We start from the raw sequence: 15708 nt of genomic DNA on the forward strand, positions 1-15708 counted from the left end.
CATGGCGTAAAGGCATACCATTTGTGTAATCATAAATTTACATAGAGCAATGTTGTTTGATTCATTCTGTTATTTTTTCCCTTCCCCCCACCCCTCCCACCCCTCTTTACCCTCTATACAGTAGTTCCTTCCTCCATACTTGCCCCCCTCCCTAACCCTAACTCTAACCCTTCCCTCCCCCCCATTATGTGTCATCCTCCACTTACCAGCGATATCATTCGTCCTTTGGCTTTTTGAGATCGGCCTATCTCACTTAGCATGATATTCTCCAATTTCATCCATTTGCCTGCAAATGTCATAATTTTATCATTCTTTATGGCTGAGTAATATTCCATTGTATATATATACCACAGTTTCTTTATCCACTCATCAATTGAAGGGCATCTAGGTTGGTTCCACAGTCTGGCTATTGTGAATTGAGCAGCTATGAACATTGATGTGGCTGTATCTCTGTAGTATGCAGATTTTAAGTCCTTTGGGTATAGGCCAAGGAGTGGGATAGTTGGGTCAAATGGTGGTTCCATTCCAAGTTTTCTAAGGAATCTCCACACTGCTTTCCAGAGTGGCTGCACTAATTTGCAGCCCCACCAACAGTGTATGAGTGTACCTTTCTCCCCACATCCTCGCCAACACCTGTTGTTGCTCGTATTCTTGATAATCGCCATTCTAATTGGGGTGAGATGGAATCTTAGGGTGGTTTTGATTTGCATTTCTCTTATTACTAGAGATGTTGAACATTTTTCCATATGTTTGTTGATTGCTTGTAGATCTTCTTCTGTGAAGTGTTTTTTTTTTTTCATTTCTGTATCCCAACCCCTGGGCTAGAGCTTGGTATATAGTATGCCCTCAAAAATATATACTAAATACATCATTATTAACAAATAATAACTGTATCTCAACACCCAGCAAAAGAGACTTACACATAGCATGCCTCTATTCACTATTTTTTAAAAATAATTTTAAAATAAACTTATGAAGTTGGGCACAGTGGTGCATGCCTGTAATCCCAGCAGGTTGGTAGGCTGAAGCAGGAGGATTGATATTCAAAGCCAGCCTCAGGTACTTAGCAAGGCCCTAAGCAACTCAGTGAGACCCTGTCTCTAAAACACAAAAAAGGGCTGGAGATGTGGCTCAGTGTTTAAGTGCCCCTGGGTACCAAAAAATTCCTAGTACCAAAAAAATAAAAAAAATAATAAACTTATCAGATATAAGCCAAGAGAAATGCCTACATCATGGGGTGGGGTGGTTTAGTTGGATGATTCTCACTGTAAACACACCTGTGTAACCAGCCCAGACATCAAGAAATAAAATATTACCAGGACCATCTAAGCCCTTCTCAATCATTAACCATTTCCTGCAAGGTAACCACTATTCTAACTTCTGACACAATAGATTAATATCATCTCTATTTTTTTTCTACCTTTGTATAAATGGAATCACTGTGTGTGTGTGTGTGTGTGTGTGTGTGTGTGTATTTTTTTTTTCTGGCCTTCTTTATCCAATACTGCATTTATGAGCATCACCCATGCTCTTTTACATACAATAGTCTACAAATTCTAATTACTTTATGGTACTTAACCCAATGAAAATAGCACAATGTATTTACTTTATTGTTATGAACAGTTGAGTTGTTTCTGGTTTGGTTGATTATGATTAGTGCTGTTGTAAACATTTCCAGTCAGCTTTTGCTTTTGTTTTGGTATGCATTTGTATGTATTTCTATGTTAATGTTGGCTTATATAGGGTAGATACTGCTAGTCAGTTTTCAAAACAGTTTATGCTCCACCAGCAGAGTAAGATGAGCTGTAAAGAACTCATAAAGAACTCAAAAAATTTACACCAAGAATACAAATAACCCAATCAATAAATGGGCTAAGGAAATGAACAGACACTTCAAAGAAGAGGATCTACAAGCAATGAACAGATATATGAAAAAATATTCAACATATCTTGTAAATCAAAACTATCCTAAGATTCCATTGCACCCCAGTTAGAATGGCAATTATCAAGAACACAAGCAATAATAGGTGTTGTCAAGGATGTGGGGAAAAAGGTACACTCATACATTGCTGGTGGAGTTGCAAATTGGTACAGCCACTCTGGAAAGCAGTGTGGAGATTCTTTAGAAAACTTGGAATAGACCCACCTTTTGACCCAGTTATCCCACTCCTTGGTTTATACCCAAAGGACTTAAAGTTAGCATACTACAGTGATGCAGCTACGTCAATGTTTATAGCAGTTCAATTCACAATAGCTAGATTGTGGAACCAACCTAGATGCCCTTCAACAGATGAATAGATAAAGAAACTGTGGTACATATATACAATGGAATATTATTCAGTCATAAAGAAGAATAAAATTATGACATTTGCAGGTAAATGGATAGAGTTGGAGAATATCATGCTAAGTGAAATAAACCAATCCCAAAACACCAAAGGCCAAATGATTTTTCTGATAAGTGGGTGATAATACATAATGGGGGTGGTGGGAGGTAAGGGAAGAATGGAAGAAGGATGGATTGTGTAGACAGAAATGAGGAGTGGGAAGGATTGGGGGAAGGAAAGATAATAGAATGAGACAAACATCATTACCCTATGTACATGTATGATTACGCAAATGGTACGACTGTACTTCGTGTACAACCAGAGAAATGATAATTGTACTTTGTGTACAATGAATCAAAATTAAAAAAAAGAAGACAAGTTTTTCTTTGCCTTGCTTTTCTGTTGATCTTTTTTTTTTAATCTAAGTGTCTTTGAAGGGTCAGTAGCTGTAACACATCAAAAGTGTTTTAAATTGACTCTCTACTGTGTTAAGCAATCAAGCTATCTTGTGGTCTTGCCTAATAGGTGTGTGAATACAGCTGATAGTGAAGGTGGTGGAGCCGTGGACAGTACCCTGTGCAACCAAGATGAAACTCCCCTGGAAACTCAGTCCTGTTCTCTCCTGTGTCCTAATGAATGTGTCATGTCTGAGTGGGGAACGTGGAACAAATGCCCACAGGTAATTTCCTTTCTTTGTCCATGCCCTAATTCATCAGTGCTGCCTTTGCGGTTGTTCTTTGTACATTCGCAGTGCTGCTCTATAAGCCATTCTTCTAGTAACTTGGGAAAATAATTTTTCCCAAGAACATCAAAAAAGAAAAGAAAAAAAATTGCAAGTGATGCCGAGCAATTTAAAATGCCATTGCTTCTTCCAAGGCCTTTATCATGGGAACATGAACAAGGAAAATGAGCCTATGATAATCACACTAGGATCTGACTGCATGCCCATTGTTAAAAGGGTCTTCTTTAGCACCGAAATGATTCTCATTATAATCTCTTGGTTCTGTTCCATTTTTTTTTTTCTGGTGGAATCAATTATATCTTAAGAACTCAACTCCACTGTGCAATTTTTCTTCTGTTAATAATGATCTGTTTTTCCTGTTGCTGTTTTTCCAAAGAGAAGGTGTTCTTTTACTATGTTTCTACTTCTTCCAAAGCTGACCAAAAAACTTAAATCCAAAGCATTTGCCTGTATTCTTCTTTTTAATTAAATTGAAACATAAAAGGAACATGACAAAATAAATATTCTTCAAGTAGCATGGTTCTACTTAATATTTCCTGAAGATAAATTATGATATTTTAAACTCCTGTTTCTGCATAAAGTTTGAAAAATAAAGTGGGAATTAGGAAGTTATTATATGGGTTCAAATAGTAAGAAATAAAGAATAGAATAAATTGAATGCAACTGTCCTACTGATAATTGTGGAAAGATTATGGGAATATTTCTAATGGCAATGGGAATATCTTTTAAATCAATTAATAACCTACTTTTGTGGGTTTTGATTATCAATTGCTTATTAAGTATTGCAACCTTAACTGTTTCCACTGTCATTATTTTTTTATTTGCAGAGAGCAATATAATATTAAGATGAAGAGAAACCAATAAAAAATAATGTGTAGGGTGGGATGCTTGTACTGCTAAGTCTTATTTGTGTATAACTTCAATATAATGAAAGTTAATATTTTCAGACCATTTAGTTTGGGCAAGGCATATATCAGAACTATTTCCTGTAGTCCTTGTTCTATTCTTCCTACATAAATACTGTTATCAGTTTATGATCCAGCTGAAGAAACTGCTGTTTAGGAAACCCATGTTGTTTGCACAAAGTTCCACACTTAACAAGTGAGGAGTTAGGAGTGGACCCTGTTCTAATGAAGCCAGAGTCTTTGCACTTGCACCCTGGTCTTATTCATTTTGAAAGAATTAAGGTAGACCGAATAATTCTCTTTTCTTTAAAATGCAATATTTATTTTAAGAGGAAAACAACTGTATAATTTTTCCATGACTAGGTATATATATTCACACTTTAAAGAAGGTGCTAGCTTACACTGTTAATCAATCTACAGCAAAATTAGTAACCTGAGGAAGTTTAATTAAATGTAGAGGTCATGATCTTTCTCAATTCTTATTCTAACTTACTCGCTGAAAACCATATTAAGCACTAATCACTTCACAATGGAAATGTTGCTCTCTTAAGTCAAGGTCTCTGGCCACTGAGCTAAAATTTTCTTTGCAGGGATATTTGCACAAGATTATGATGACTCAGAAATCTGCTTCTGCTTCTTTGGGTGACTATTTTCTTTAAGGTTTATTTCCCCACATGTAATGATTCTTTATTTGGAGCATTTAGAAGTTGGAGATGGCAAAAATATTTTAACCTCCATTCATGTATTTGGAAGATGATAGACAATTACTCCCTCATCAGCATAAAATGAGAGGGTTGTTCCTTCAACTGCTTGTGTACTTTCAAAGTTACATAATAAATAATAATAACAGCTCTGACAACATAACAGTAACTTTCACTGAGCATGTGTTATGTAACCAACACTGTGGCTGAGACTATGCAAGGTTGTTTCCTAACAGCATATTGCTAAGAGGTTGGAACGCTTGTTCGTGGTCATTCTGGTCTGTCTGATCACAGTGGGTTTGTTGTCTACTGTAAATGGGACTTCAAAATGGAATGAAAGAGATGACCTGATTATTTTCCCTGTATCTAGATATGTTGCATAATTTTGACAAGTTTTGGGATCTTGGCATAATATCCTGACATCACAGGAGCTTAATCAGTGCTTGACAATGATGATCATAGCAAAGCCAGGAAGCTGAATCACTGTGCCTGAAGTTCAACTAGCCCTTTGATGTGCATTTCTTAAGAAAAAGGAACAATCATTTCACGATTATTCTCTATACCATGTGCTAATTTAAGGATTATATTTATTATTATTTTACCAAATTCTCCTTTGATAGTCCACAGTGTGACATGTTAATGGCATCAATTCACTATGTGCATTTCCCTCTCCCAGGGCGACTCTTTTGAGTCAAACACATAAATAACTTTGTTTTTAAGTATGACTGCAATACTTACTCAAACTTCTAAGTTAGAGGTTTCTTATCAGGAAATAAGGACAATGACAACTGTTTCTCCAGATTGTTTAAGAATTAGAGATAATAAGTATAAAGTGAATAATGGAGTATAACTTAATATAGTATTGATGGAAGAGGGGGAGGAGAAAAGGGGGGAGGAGGACTATGACAAACAGAAAAAGACCAAAGCTTCCCCCTAACATTATTTACAATGTGATTGGTAAATAAGAGACAGAGAGCAGTACATTTTTAAGCTGAACAGACAATATACCCCCGAACACACAAAGTTATTACTTGATCTATAGAAATAAAATGCCACTTCCTTTACTGAAATATGACTTCTGTTTAATTTAATAGTAGTCCCCCCACATAAGGCATCAGATAAATACTTTTAAATGACTAGGTTACTGACCTGAAAGTTCCTACCAATTGCAAACAATTTAGAAGAGCAAACAAGGCAAAGATATTAAAAATTATAGAGAGACCATTTTAAAACTGTATGGGGAAGAACTGGAGATTATAAATGGATCAAGCAGAACCAAACACAATTCAAGGAGGAATTTGAAGAAATTGGAAAGCCATGTGTTTTATTTATTTCATATTCTTGTTTTTTTCTTATTCCCATAGCACACAGATGTGTCACTTATTTTTTGACTCCAGCTTTCTCATTTTCCTACCATGCTTTAATTTGAAAAGTAGCTTATGAAATTGTATATACAAAAAGTTTCTCAGTAGTATTTATCTTTAAAGATAGGTTTATGTGTGTATAAATGCACATATGTAATTACACATACATAGAAAAATGTATATATATATATGTATATATATTTGATGGTTTATTATTTATTACACAATTTTCTCTAATTTTTCCATGATTTATCCTTATTCTACATACTTCAAAATAATGCTGATGTGTATTCATAGAGTCGTATATTCTTAGGAAGAGTTCATAAATTTCTAGATTCTGATGTCTTAGAATATTTGAATCAGTTCAGCCCTTTATATATCTGAAGGAATACCTGATTGTCTTCATTTATGCTACCAATCCCTACAAAAGTTTTCCACTGAGAAATATAAATTTTCTATTTATGGGTCCCTCTGGAAGTTTGCCAAAGGAATTTCTTAAACAATAATATTGATAAAAGAAAGAAAAGAAGGTCTTGGAAATGAATTTCCAAACTGCTGTATATTTTTCTGAAGCAAGACTTTGAAAGCCGTCTCTAGAAAGGCGACTTGGGCTTAGCAAACCTATTTGAATTATCGTTGATTTGCCTCCAGCTGAGTGCCTCAAAGGCTGGCTGGAACCAGGCAGGCATCCCCTCAGACAGTGGATTCATTGGAAAGTGCTCCAAACAAAACCTCATCATCACACAGTCACTGGACTCCTGGTGTTGTCACTAGGACAACCCCTAAAGAAGGATCACAAAGGAAGACATAGCAGAGAAACTACCTAGGATGTAGTAAGCAGGATGGAACCTGGATTTTATCATAGTTTTACTATCGCGCTTCCAAAATACATTTTATTTCTATACTTATCCTTTTTTTTTAACTTTTTATGTGTACACCCACTAGCAAAAGCCAGTACAGAATGCTGTCAATATTCCTTCAGGCAGAGATTGCTTTAAAAGAGAAGGAGAAATGCAACACCAGTTTTTTAATAAGTGATCCATAATTAAGCATTTGAGTTAAAGGAAAACTTTTTTTCACCGTGTCCCAGCATTATTTTGGGAAAAGGCTGTGAGCAGTGACATTTTGCTATTGATGACTCAGTGTTTTCAGCACCTAGTGCCACTTCTGTAAGTTTGATTTCAAAGAAATTTGTCCCAATATTTAATTCCAATGCTTAATTCCAGGCATTTCCTCAACCTCTCCTAGCAGTCTTTAACAAGCAGATGGCAACCTGGATTTGTCCCTAGGGAACATGTCTGATGGTAAAGACCCTCAAACTGCCTAATGCTTTGTCTCCTAGATGAAAACCAGAGGAGGAGAATGAGGATGAGTTAACTGTAATCTGGACTATAAATTATGGTTCCTTTTGCTAAATTGGTACTGGTGCTTGTAGGAATATGGCAGTTCATTGCATTGGGGTTTACAGAGGAGTATTATACCTAGTATGCATCAAGATTTAATGCCACTTGGAGCAGTCTTATTTCCAGAACCACATGAGGCATTGCAGGAAGGGTGCCTGGTTTCATGCATTGGTGCAGAAAATGAAAAACTGATAAAGGCAGTCTATGGACTGCTCCAGTTTTTGAAATTTAGTATGCTTCTTATCAATATTTCTCATACAGTCTGATTTCTTTGATTCTTAATATCATCATTTTGGAGTACAAAATATGGGTTCCATTGTTCTTGGTCTTCTTTATCCTCTCCCTCTTCTTCTCTCCCTATTTTATAATAGAAATTCTCAGTTAAAACAGTAGCATAATGAATTCACTCCTCCCCATTTCTTGTCATTTCTTCTTTGGCTCCACATGTACAGATCCAACTATGAATCAAAAATATTTGAAGAAAAAAGTGTTCTACACTGAATATGTATAGATTTTCTTTCTTCTCATTGCTCCCTGAACAATGCAGCATAAAAACTATTTAGATAGTATTTACATTGTATTAGGTATTATAGTCATCTAGAGATGGTTTAAAGTATTCCAGAAGATGTGTGTAGGTTACATGAAAATACTATACCATTTTTTTTTAAGGGACTTGAGAGTCCATCGATTTTTAATGTGCTTGAGGTGGGAGGTTCTGGAACCAAGCCCTTGCAGTACCCATAAATACTTATATATCCCACATTTGATGTCATTTCATTCTTAAATACTTCTATCTTCCTGAGATATGATTAATCACAATAACTAAGCGTAACTAAAATATTTGTATACTTTGTAAAAATATAATTTCCAAAAATTAAAAGCATGATTCTCTACAAGTTAATTGATTTACTAATCATTAAGCCAGTATTATTATAAGGCCAATTCAAAGAGAATTGAAGAGGAGCGAGAACTTCTACTTCCAGCAATGATGGAATATAACTGGACATGTTTGGATTGGATTGGATTTATGCTACTAATGTAAACAACTTTAAAAAGGACAAAATACATAAAACAACATTGACCATTAGACAGTGATGATCGTGAGATGGTGATCCCCAAGGGACAAAAGCCAAATGAGATGAGACTTACAATTACCAAGGTTTTCTGACAGAAGGCACCTTCTGGAGAGTTGTGCAAGGAATATGATCCTGGCAAGACCATGGCATCAATCCACAGAGTCTGAGTGATGGAGGAAGCAGAAACCTGAATGCCAAAATGAAGAAGGAGGAGGAGGAGGAGGAGGAGGAGGAGGAGGAGGAGGATGAGGAAGAAATACAAGGAAAAATTATCTAGATATCTGTACAATGATTCCCTTGAATTCTTGACTAAATGTTAACTTGTTTATGCATAGAGTGAAACTCCCCAGTACAAGCCAACATTGATTTCTGGGGAGCTGCAAGACATACCCAGTCTGAAGTTCATATAGATCTAGGAGATGTTTTAATTCCATGTAGTGTAATAGAGATAACTCCTTCAACTCCCTAGGCCATTTGACAATGACCCAATAAGGGTTGTGCATTAGAAGGAAGGCTAACATAGTCTATTCTAGAACTTTCCTAATGAAGTTTAAACACAAACCTCAGAAAACACAAGCTGATCTAGTAAGTAACTGCATATTTCTAAAATGAATGTCAACACATTCAAATGGAAGATAAAACCCAAACATTCAGTAGTGCCTAGGGTGATGCAGCATGATAGTAACCCAGGTAGTTCTGGTTAGAAATTTTTGATTAGTTTGTTTCTTTTTTTAAAGTTAATATTTGTTCCTGATCTAATTATATAGATGTTTTTACATTGTGAAAAGTCATCGAGCTTCATTCTTATGGCAAGTATGTTTTTATGTATTTTATACCTGATTACTGTACATATGAAGAGGAAGCAAATTGTGACTGATAACCAACAGGAAAATTAATCAATTGAAATAGAACCAGAAAAAAATAGTGATCATGGATTTGAAGGCAAAGAACTTACAAACAGCTAGAATAAATATTTTAAGTACACCCTAAAAGGAAAATGTGAGCATAACGAAATAGAAGATACTGAAAACCAACAGAAGCATTTTTAGACATCTCAAATATAGTAGGTGAAATAAAGAATTGACCAAATGAAAGAATAACACATTGGACCTTGTAGGAAAAAAAAATGAACCAGAAGACACAGAATGAAATATAGAAAGGATAAAAACTGGAAAAGAAATGACTAGAAAAACATTATCTAAAGAACAAGTATAATTGGAGTCCTTACAGGAAAGTAGGGAATGGACAAGAAAAAAAAACTGAACAAATAATAGCTGAAAATATTCCAAATCTTTGACTGGTTGAAGTGATCAGAAAAAATATCTGGATCATATAATCCCGACTGACAATATTTCAAGGAAAAAACAGTGTAAAGTGCTGGAAGATCTCAATATTTAACGTAAGGGCAGCCTTTCACTTAATCCCATTATTTTTAAAATGGTAGCACTATACTCAATTGTGCCATGATTCTCTGCTTTACCTTTCCAAATAACAGAGTCACAGTCCTTAGGTGCAGTTGAGGAAGATGGGCATTTTGCTATGCCAATTATGCAGAAGCTTTGTGGGGGTGTACTAGTTAATTTCCTGTATCAACAAGACTAGGTGACAGGATGCCCAAACATTTGGACTAATGTTCTCCTGGCTGTTTCTGGGTCAGATTAATATTTCATTCTGTAGAGTACAGTAGATCGCCCTTCCCAGTGTGACTGGGCCTCATCCAATCAGTTGAGGGTCAGAATAAGACAAAAAGTCTGACCTTCCCTCAGTTGGGAATTCCCACTGCCTGACAGACTTGCTCTAAAACAACAGGTTTTTCCTGCTTTTGTGCTCAAACTAAAACATGGGCCCTTTTGGATCTCAAGCCTACAGGCCTCTTTATGGAACCACTCCTTCTCTCCTGGGCCTCTAGCCTGCCAGTTGCATATCTTGAAGTGTGTCAGTCTCCATAATCATGTGAACCAATTACTCATAATAAGTAAATGTATACAAACAAATACACACTTATACACACCTATTGTTTCTGTTTCTCTGGAGAATATTTACTGAAACATGGGATTGAATAGCTTTACAAACACTTCAATCAGTACTCCAGTTATGACCAATGCTTTTTTTTTTATAGATACAGTACCTTTATCTTATTTATTTATTTTATGTGATGCTAAGGATCAAACCTACTGCCTCACAAGTGCTCCACCACTGAGCCACAACCTCAGCCCCCTGTCCACTGCTTTTACCTCATTTTGGAGATCCCCAATCTTTGGAGGCATTACAGTCCAAATCAAGCTGCAATTTATCCTAACATGGCTGGTTTGAGACTCAGTACTATTCAACCGTCCAAACCAGTTATCATAATCAGTTTTCTAGCATCCTAAATGTTATTGCTGTCAGATCCTTATGCGATTATTTTTTCTACTTGTACACCTTTAAAAATAAATATTCTTACTGTTATTTTAATCCCTTTAATAAAATCTAGTGATATTTCTCAAATCATGTGTAGTCTTCCATCTTTAACCAAAATTTCCTTTTTTAATTTATCACATCATAAAATACCTTATACCATAGAAAAGCATTTAGTATTTATGGTTTTAGTTTCTTGTTTGCTTGAAAAAAAAATAGATTTACTATTTTAAATGTCTCTCTATTTAAGAATACATAAAGATAATTGATTCATCTGATGTTTAGTTTTATATATAGTATGAGACCCATTTTTGTATGAAATTCCAAATGAATAGTTTTCTATTGATCAGTTTCTGGATTTCTTATTTTAGGTATGGTTTTTACTTATTCATGAGAGTTTACTCCACCTATTTACTTTTTCCAGTTACATTTATCCTGGTATATATTAAGAAATTTTAAAATCATTATTATTAAAGAGACTTTTTTCCATGTGTGTTTCTAACTGTGTAGTGCTAGTGTCTAAGGAAAGTTCTAGGTGTTAAATGTGTATGTTGCGTTCAGTAATATTTTCTAAATACTTATTTATTCTTTTAGCAGCTTTTTATTAGTTCATATTTTTAGGTTTTTCTTATAATCACATAATCTATAAATTACTTTTGTAATATAAAAATATATGATCTTGCATCATGATGTTTTTGATATTTATCTTTTCTAGACATACTTTATTAGAAAAACTCTCCAAATAGTACAAAATCAAATTTAAATCATGTCTGTCTTGTCTTGGTTTCAATCAGAATATGATGCTTGAGAATAAGTTTAAAACATATACTTTTTTTGGCAGGGGGTGCTGGGTATAGAACCCAGGGCCTTGTGCTTACAAGGCAAGCACTCTACCAACTGAGCTATCTCCCAAGCCCCAAACATATTTCTCATATTTGTTTAAAATTTTTCAGTGACTTTTGTTTTACATTCATATATGTGTGTGTTCAGAAATAATTATCCAGTTGTATCATATGCTTTGTAGGATTACTGATATACTTGGAGTGTGTTTTCTATAAATAATATAATTTTAAAGTAGATCTTCCAATTTTGAAATATGTATTTATCCTTAATATAAATTTTAATTTAAATTATAAAAAAGTAAACTCTATGTAGTACATCATTATTATTTTTAATCATACTTTAAAGGAAAAACCATATCTAGATATTCATTGCTTTTTTATTTTATCAATATTTTGTCGGGAAAAAATGTTACATTATTCTTTCTTTTTAATGTGTAATGTTTTCTTATCTGACCTCCTTTGTTTTAGTCGAGTGAACAACAACCATGACACTTATATACTCTGGTCATTGCCCATCCTTGTTGCATTCCTGAATTTTCCAGCAATGCCAAGTGATTCACAAGTATTAAAAGTATTGATTTTTTGGCTTCAAGGAGCAAAAGAGTAAGACCAGAACAAGACCAAATTCAAAACTAAGACCACCTAAACTGCCACTTGTATTAAAAAGAATAAAAAATTGAGGTGATTTTGAGACCTTATCTTTCTTCCAGGGTTTTCCTGATTTTTCTCCTTTGTTATTATGACTTTTGTCCTTTGTTATTAGGACCTGTGCTTCACTTTGCATATCTGAATTGTGCTTCTGTTATGTCTTTGTGCAAGTCCTGGGACAACCTAGATCAATGACTGAGCTATTTACCATGGCTAATACTTAGCAAAACTTTTTGTTGTTGTTGTTACACTAGCTTCTTATTGTATTGGCACATTATAATTGTGGGATTTATTATGCCATATTTATGCATGCATATAACATATTTTTTATGATCCTTGGTAAAATTTATTTATTTATTTTTATTTATTTATTTATTTATTTTTATTTTTACAGACTGCATTTTGATAAGATACAGCAATGTGGGGGCATACTCTGGCTATTTTCTTTTATGTGTGTGTTTTATATAACTTTTCTAATCCTTTTGTTCATTTTTCTCTGTTCCTATCTTTTCACAATGACTTCTTGTTGAAAGCATAAATTAACTTTCTCAGCTATTCACAGACTTTAAATTTTATTTTAATTGTTATCACTGGTATCTGTTATATTTTCACTTTTAAAAAAGGATCACTGACATTTCTACTATTTTCAGTAACTTTATGGATATACCTTGTATATGTACATTGATTATATTTAATTTTTATGAAAAACCCTGAATATGTATTTCTCTACATGCAAATTTAGAAAACAAAATATTATGATCTGAAATTATGAATATAATTATCAATTATGAAGTCACATCAAAGATTCTTAGCAAAGCTGGCTAATATAAAAACTTTTGAAATATGAAAGTTCATCAATTTATATACACACACAAATACTCATTGGAATAGACACTACCTACTCAATTCAAGATAATCTAAAATCCATGCTACATGTATAGAAATTAACATTTTATTATCAGAGCTATGAAAACTAGCTAAGTCAGCCATGGTATCTCTCGTGTATAAATTTCCATTTTAGAATGTGTCAACCTGTCCACAGTTGTAGCTCTGAAAATGACTATGGTGCTGATTCTTCTGGTGGCCATCAGGCCTGAGTGTGTCCCACATTTTTAGTTTATGTACACAATTCCTCACCCAGGTTTAGCCCCTGTTGGTACTCTCTTAAGCCTGTTAATCTTTCCTCCTTAAACTTCCTGAATTAGAATAATACTTCATCTACCTTTTTGTGTCTGATGTCATTAACTCAACATTATGTCTTGAACTTCATGCAGAAGGAACCACGTGGTTCTTTTATATCTAATTCCTTTTGTTCAACATAACATTTTTCAGATTTATGAGTGTCATTGGGAAGGCCAATAGGTTATTCCTGTCGGTGCTAAATAGTATGCATTATAAGAGTACAGCATCATTTATTAATGTATTCTCTTGTTGAAGTACATTTGGGTCATTTCCAGTTTAGGGTCATTATGAACATAGCTATTGTGAACATTCTGTAGGAGTCATTTTGTGAACAAATACAGTCATTTCTATTATTTTTTAAATAATGTGATTCAGTGGCATTCAGTTCATTCACAATGTTGAATTATAAGAGTAATGACATACCATTTCTATCACTACATATGGAAACCTTACACCCATTAAATAGCTACTCTGTATCCCCTCCTTCACCTACCCCCTAGTACCTACCAATCTATGTTCTGTCTCTAAGACTGTACCTATTTTGAATATTTCACTTAAATAGAATGATACAATATGTGGTATTTTATACTTAGCTTCTTATACTTAACATGTTTTTGAGGTTCATCTACACTGTAGTACATATCAATACTTCAGTTTATTACTGAATAATACACCCATTTGTTTCAAGAACATATTTAGTAACTGGGATAGCTACATTGAAGGGCAGGTGTAGATTTATTTTTAGACATTTTGAACAGTTTTAGAAGTTATAGCACCACTTTTTACTACTCCCAATTATAATACAACTTCATCAATATTTGATGTTTTCATGTTTTTTTTTCCTTCTGTTAAATTTTAGCTATTCTTTGGGGTGTGTAGTATCTCATTATGATTTTAATTCCCATTTCTGTGACAATCAATAGTGTTGAGTGATTTTTCATTGGCTTATATTCATTAGGATATCTTATTTATAGATTGATTAATGTTATTTTTAATTATTGATTAAAGAAGTTTTTCATATATTCTGGATGTAAGCCCTTTGTCAAACATATGCAATGTTAATATTTTTCTCAATATCTAACTTATCATTTTACTTTCTTTAAAATATTTTGCTTTAGTAGAGTATTTTAGTTTTGTTGATATATGTGTATTAATTTATTTTATGGTTAATATAAATTCTGTCCTAAAAATGTTTTCCTAAACCAAAGTCATGATATCACTTTACTATCTTTCTCTTAAAAGTGTTGTAGGTTTAATTTTCACATTTAGATATATGGTCCATCTCAAATAAGTTTTTAAGTGTGTGGTATGGATGGTTTAGTAGTGATTGAGTTCTTACAAAGATGTTTCCTGAACTAATAATGATTTATTAAAGAAGTGCTAAGAGTTCTCAGAAGAAAAAATAAGGTAGTGGGGAAGAAGATTGGAAAAGGGAATGAAGCCAAGAAAGGATGCTATTTCAAATGAAATACTAAACTTGATCTTAAAAGAATCTCTATAACTTAATTACACCACAGAGATATCCTTTCTTGAGACAAAGAATCTGAACTAGTATATCCCATCACTAGGAATTCACTAGCCATTGGCTGCCTGGAAGTGAGGAGAAGAGCTATTAAATCTTCTAGGTGCTTTTGGTTCTCCTGAGAGTTTTAGACAAGTGAGATAAGTTTCCAGGGCAATCACTGGAGAGTCTCATGCAAGTTACTAGCAGCAAACCATGGAGAGAAGATAAAATGGAGTTGTTAAAATGCCAAAGCAATATGGATGGAACACCAGGAGTATGTGCTATAGAATTAATGCTCCTCATTCTCATGTAGAAAACCAGTATCTCCAGCACCATTTGAAAAGAAGACATTCAAACTGCATGCTTGCTTCACAGACCATCAAGTGTAGTTATGAGCATTCACTTTCCTGACTATTGAAATCTCATGATCTGTGTGGCTATCTACATACTGATTTCACACTGTCTTAATTATTATAGGTTTAGACTAAGTCTCAAAATCTGCTAATGTAAATCATTCAGTATTTTAATTCTTCAAAATGTCTTAGCTATTACATTTCTTATAAATTTTAGAACTGAGTTGACAATTTCTACAAAATTCCTGCTGTGTTTTTATTAATATC

At 34.0% G+C, this 15708-nt stretch overlaps 1 protein-coding gene across 3 annotated transcripts in view; it reads left to right on the top strand.

The window, feature by feature from the left end:
* The window catches only part of THSD7B (thrombospondin type 1 domain containing 7B), an 842386-nt gene that overhangs the window by 758525 nt on the left and 68153 nt on the right, over window positions 1-15708 (top strand). For all 3 annotated transcript variants that reach the window (XM_079135600.1, XM_079135599.1, XM_079135601.1), the window contains one exon: window positions 2850-3003. In XM_079135600.1, coding sequence (XP_078991726.1) covers window positions 2850-3003 — 154 coding nt within the window. The remainder of the gene's footprint in view (window positions 1-2849; window positions 3004-15708) is intronic.

Source organism: Sciurus vulgaris, assembly GCF_902686455.1.
Source record: "Sciurus vulgaris genome assembly, chromosome: 3".
In the NCBI taxonomy this organism is placed as follows: Eukaryota; Metazoa; Chordata; class Mammalia; order Rodentia; family Sciuridae; genus Sciurus; species Sciurus vulgaris.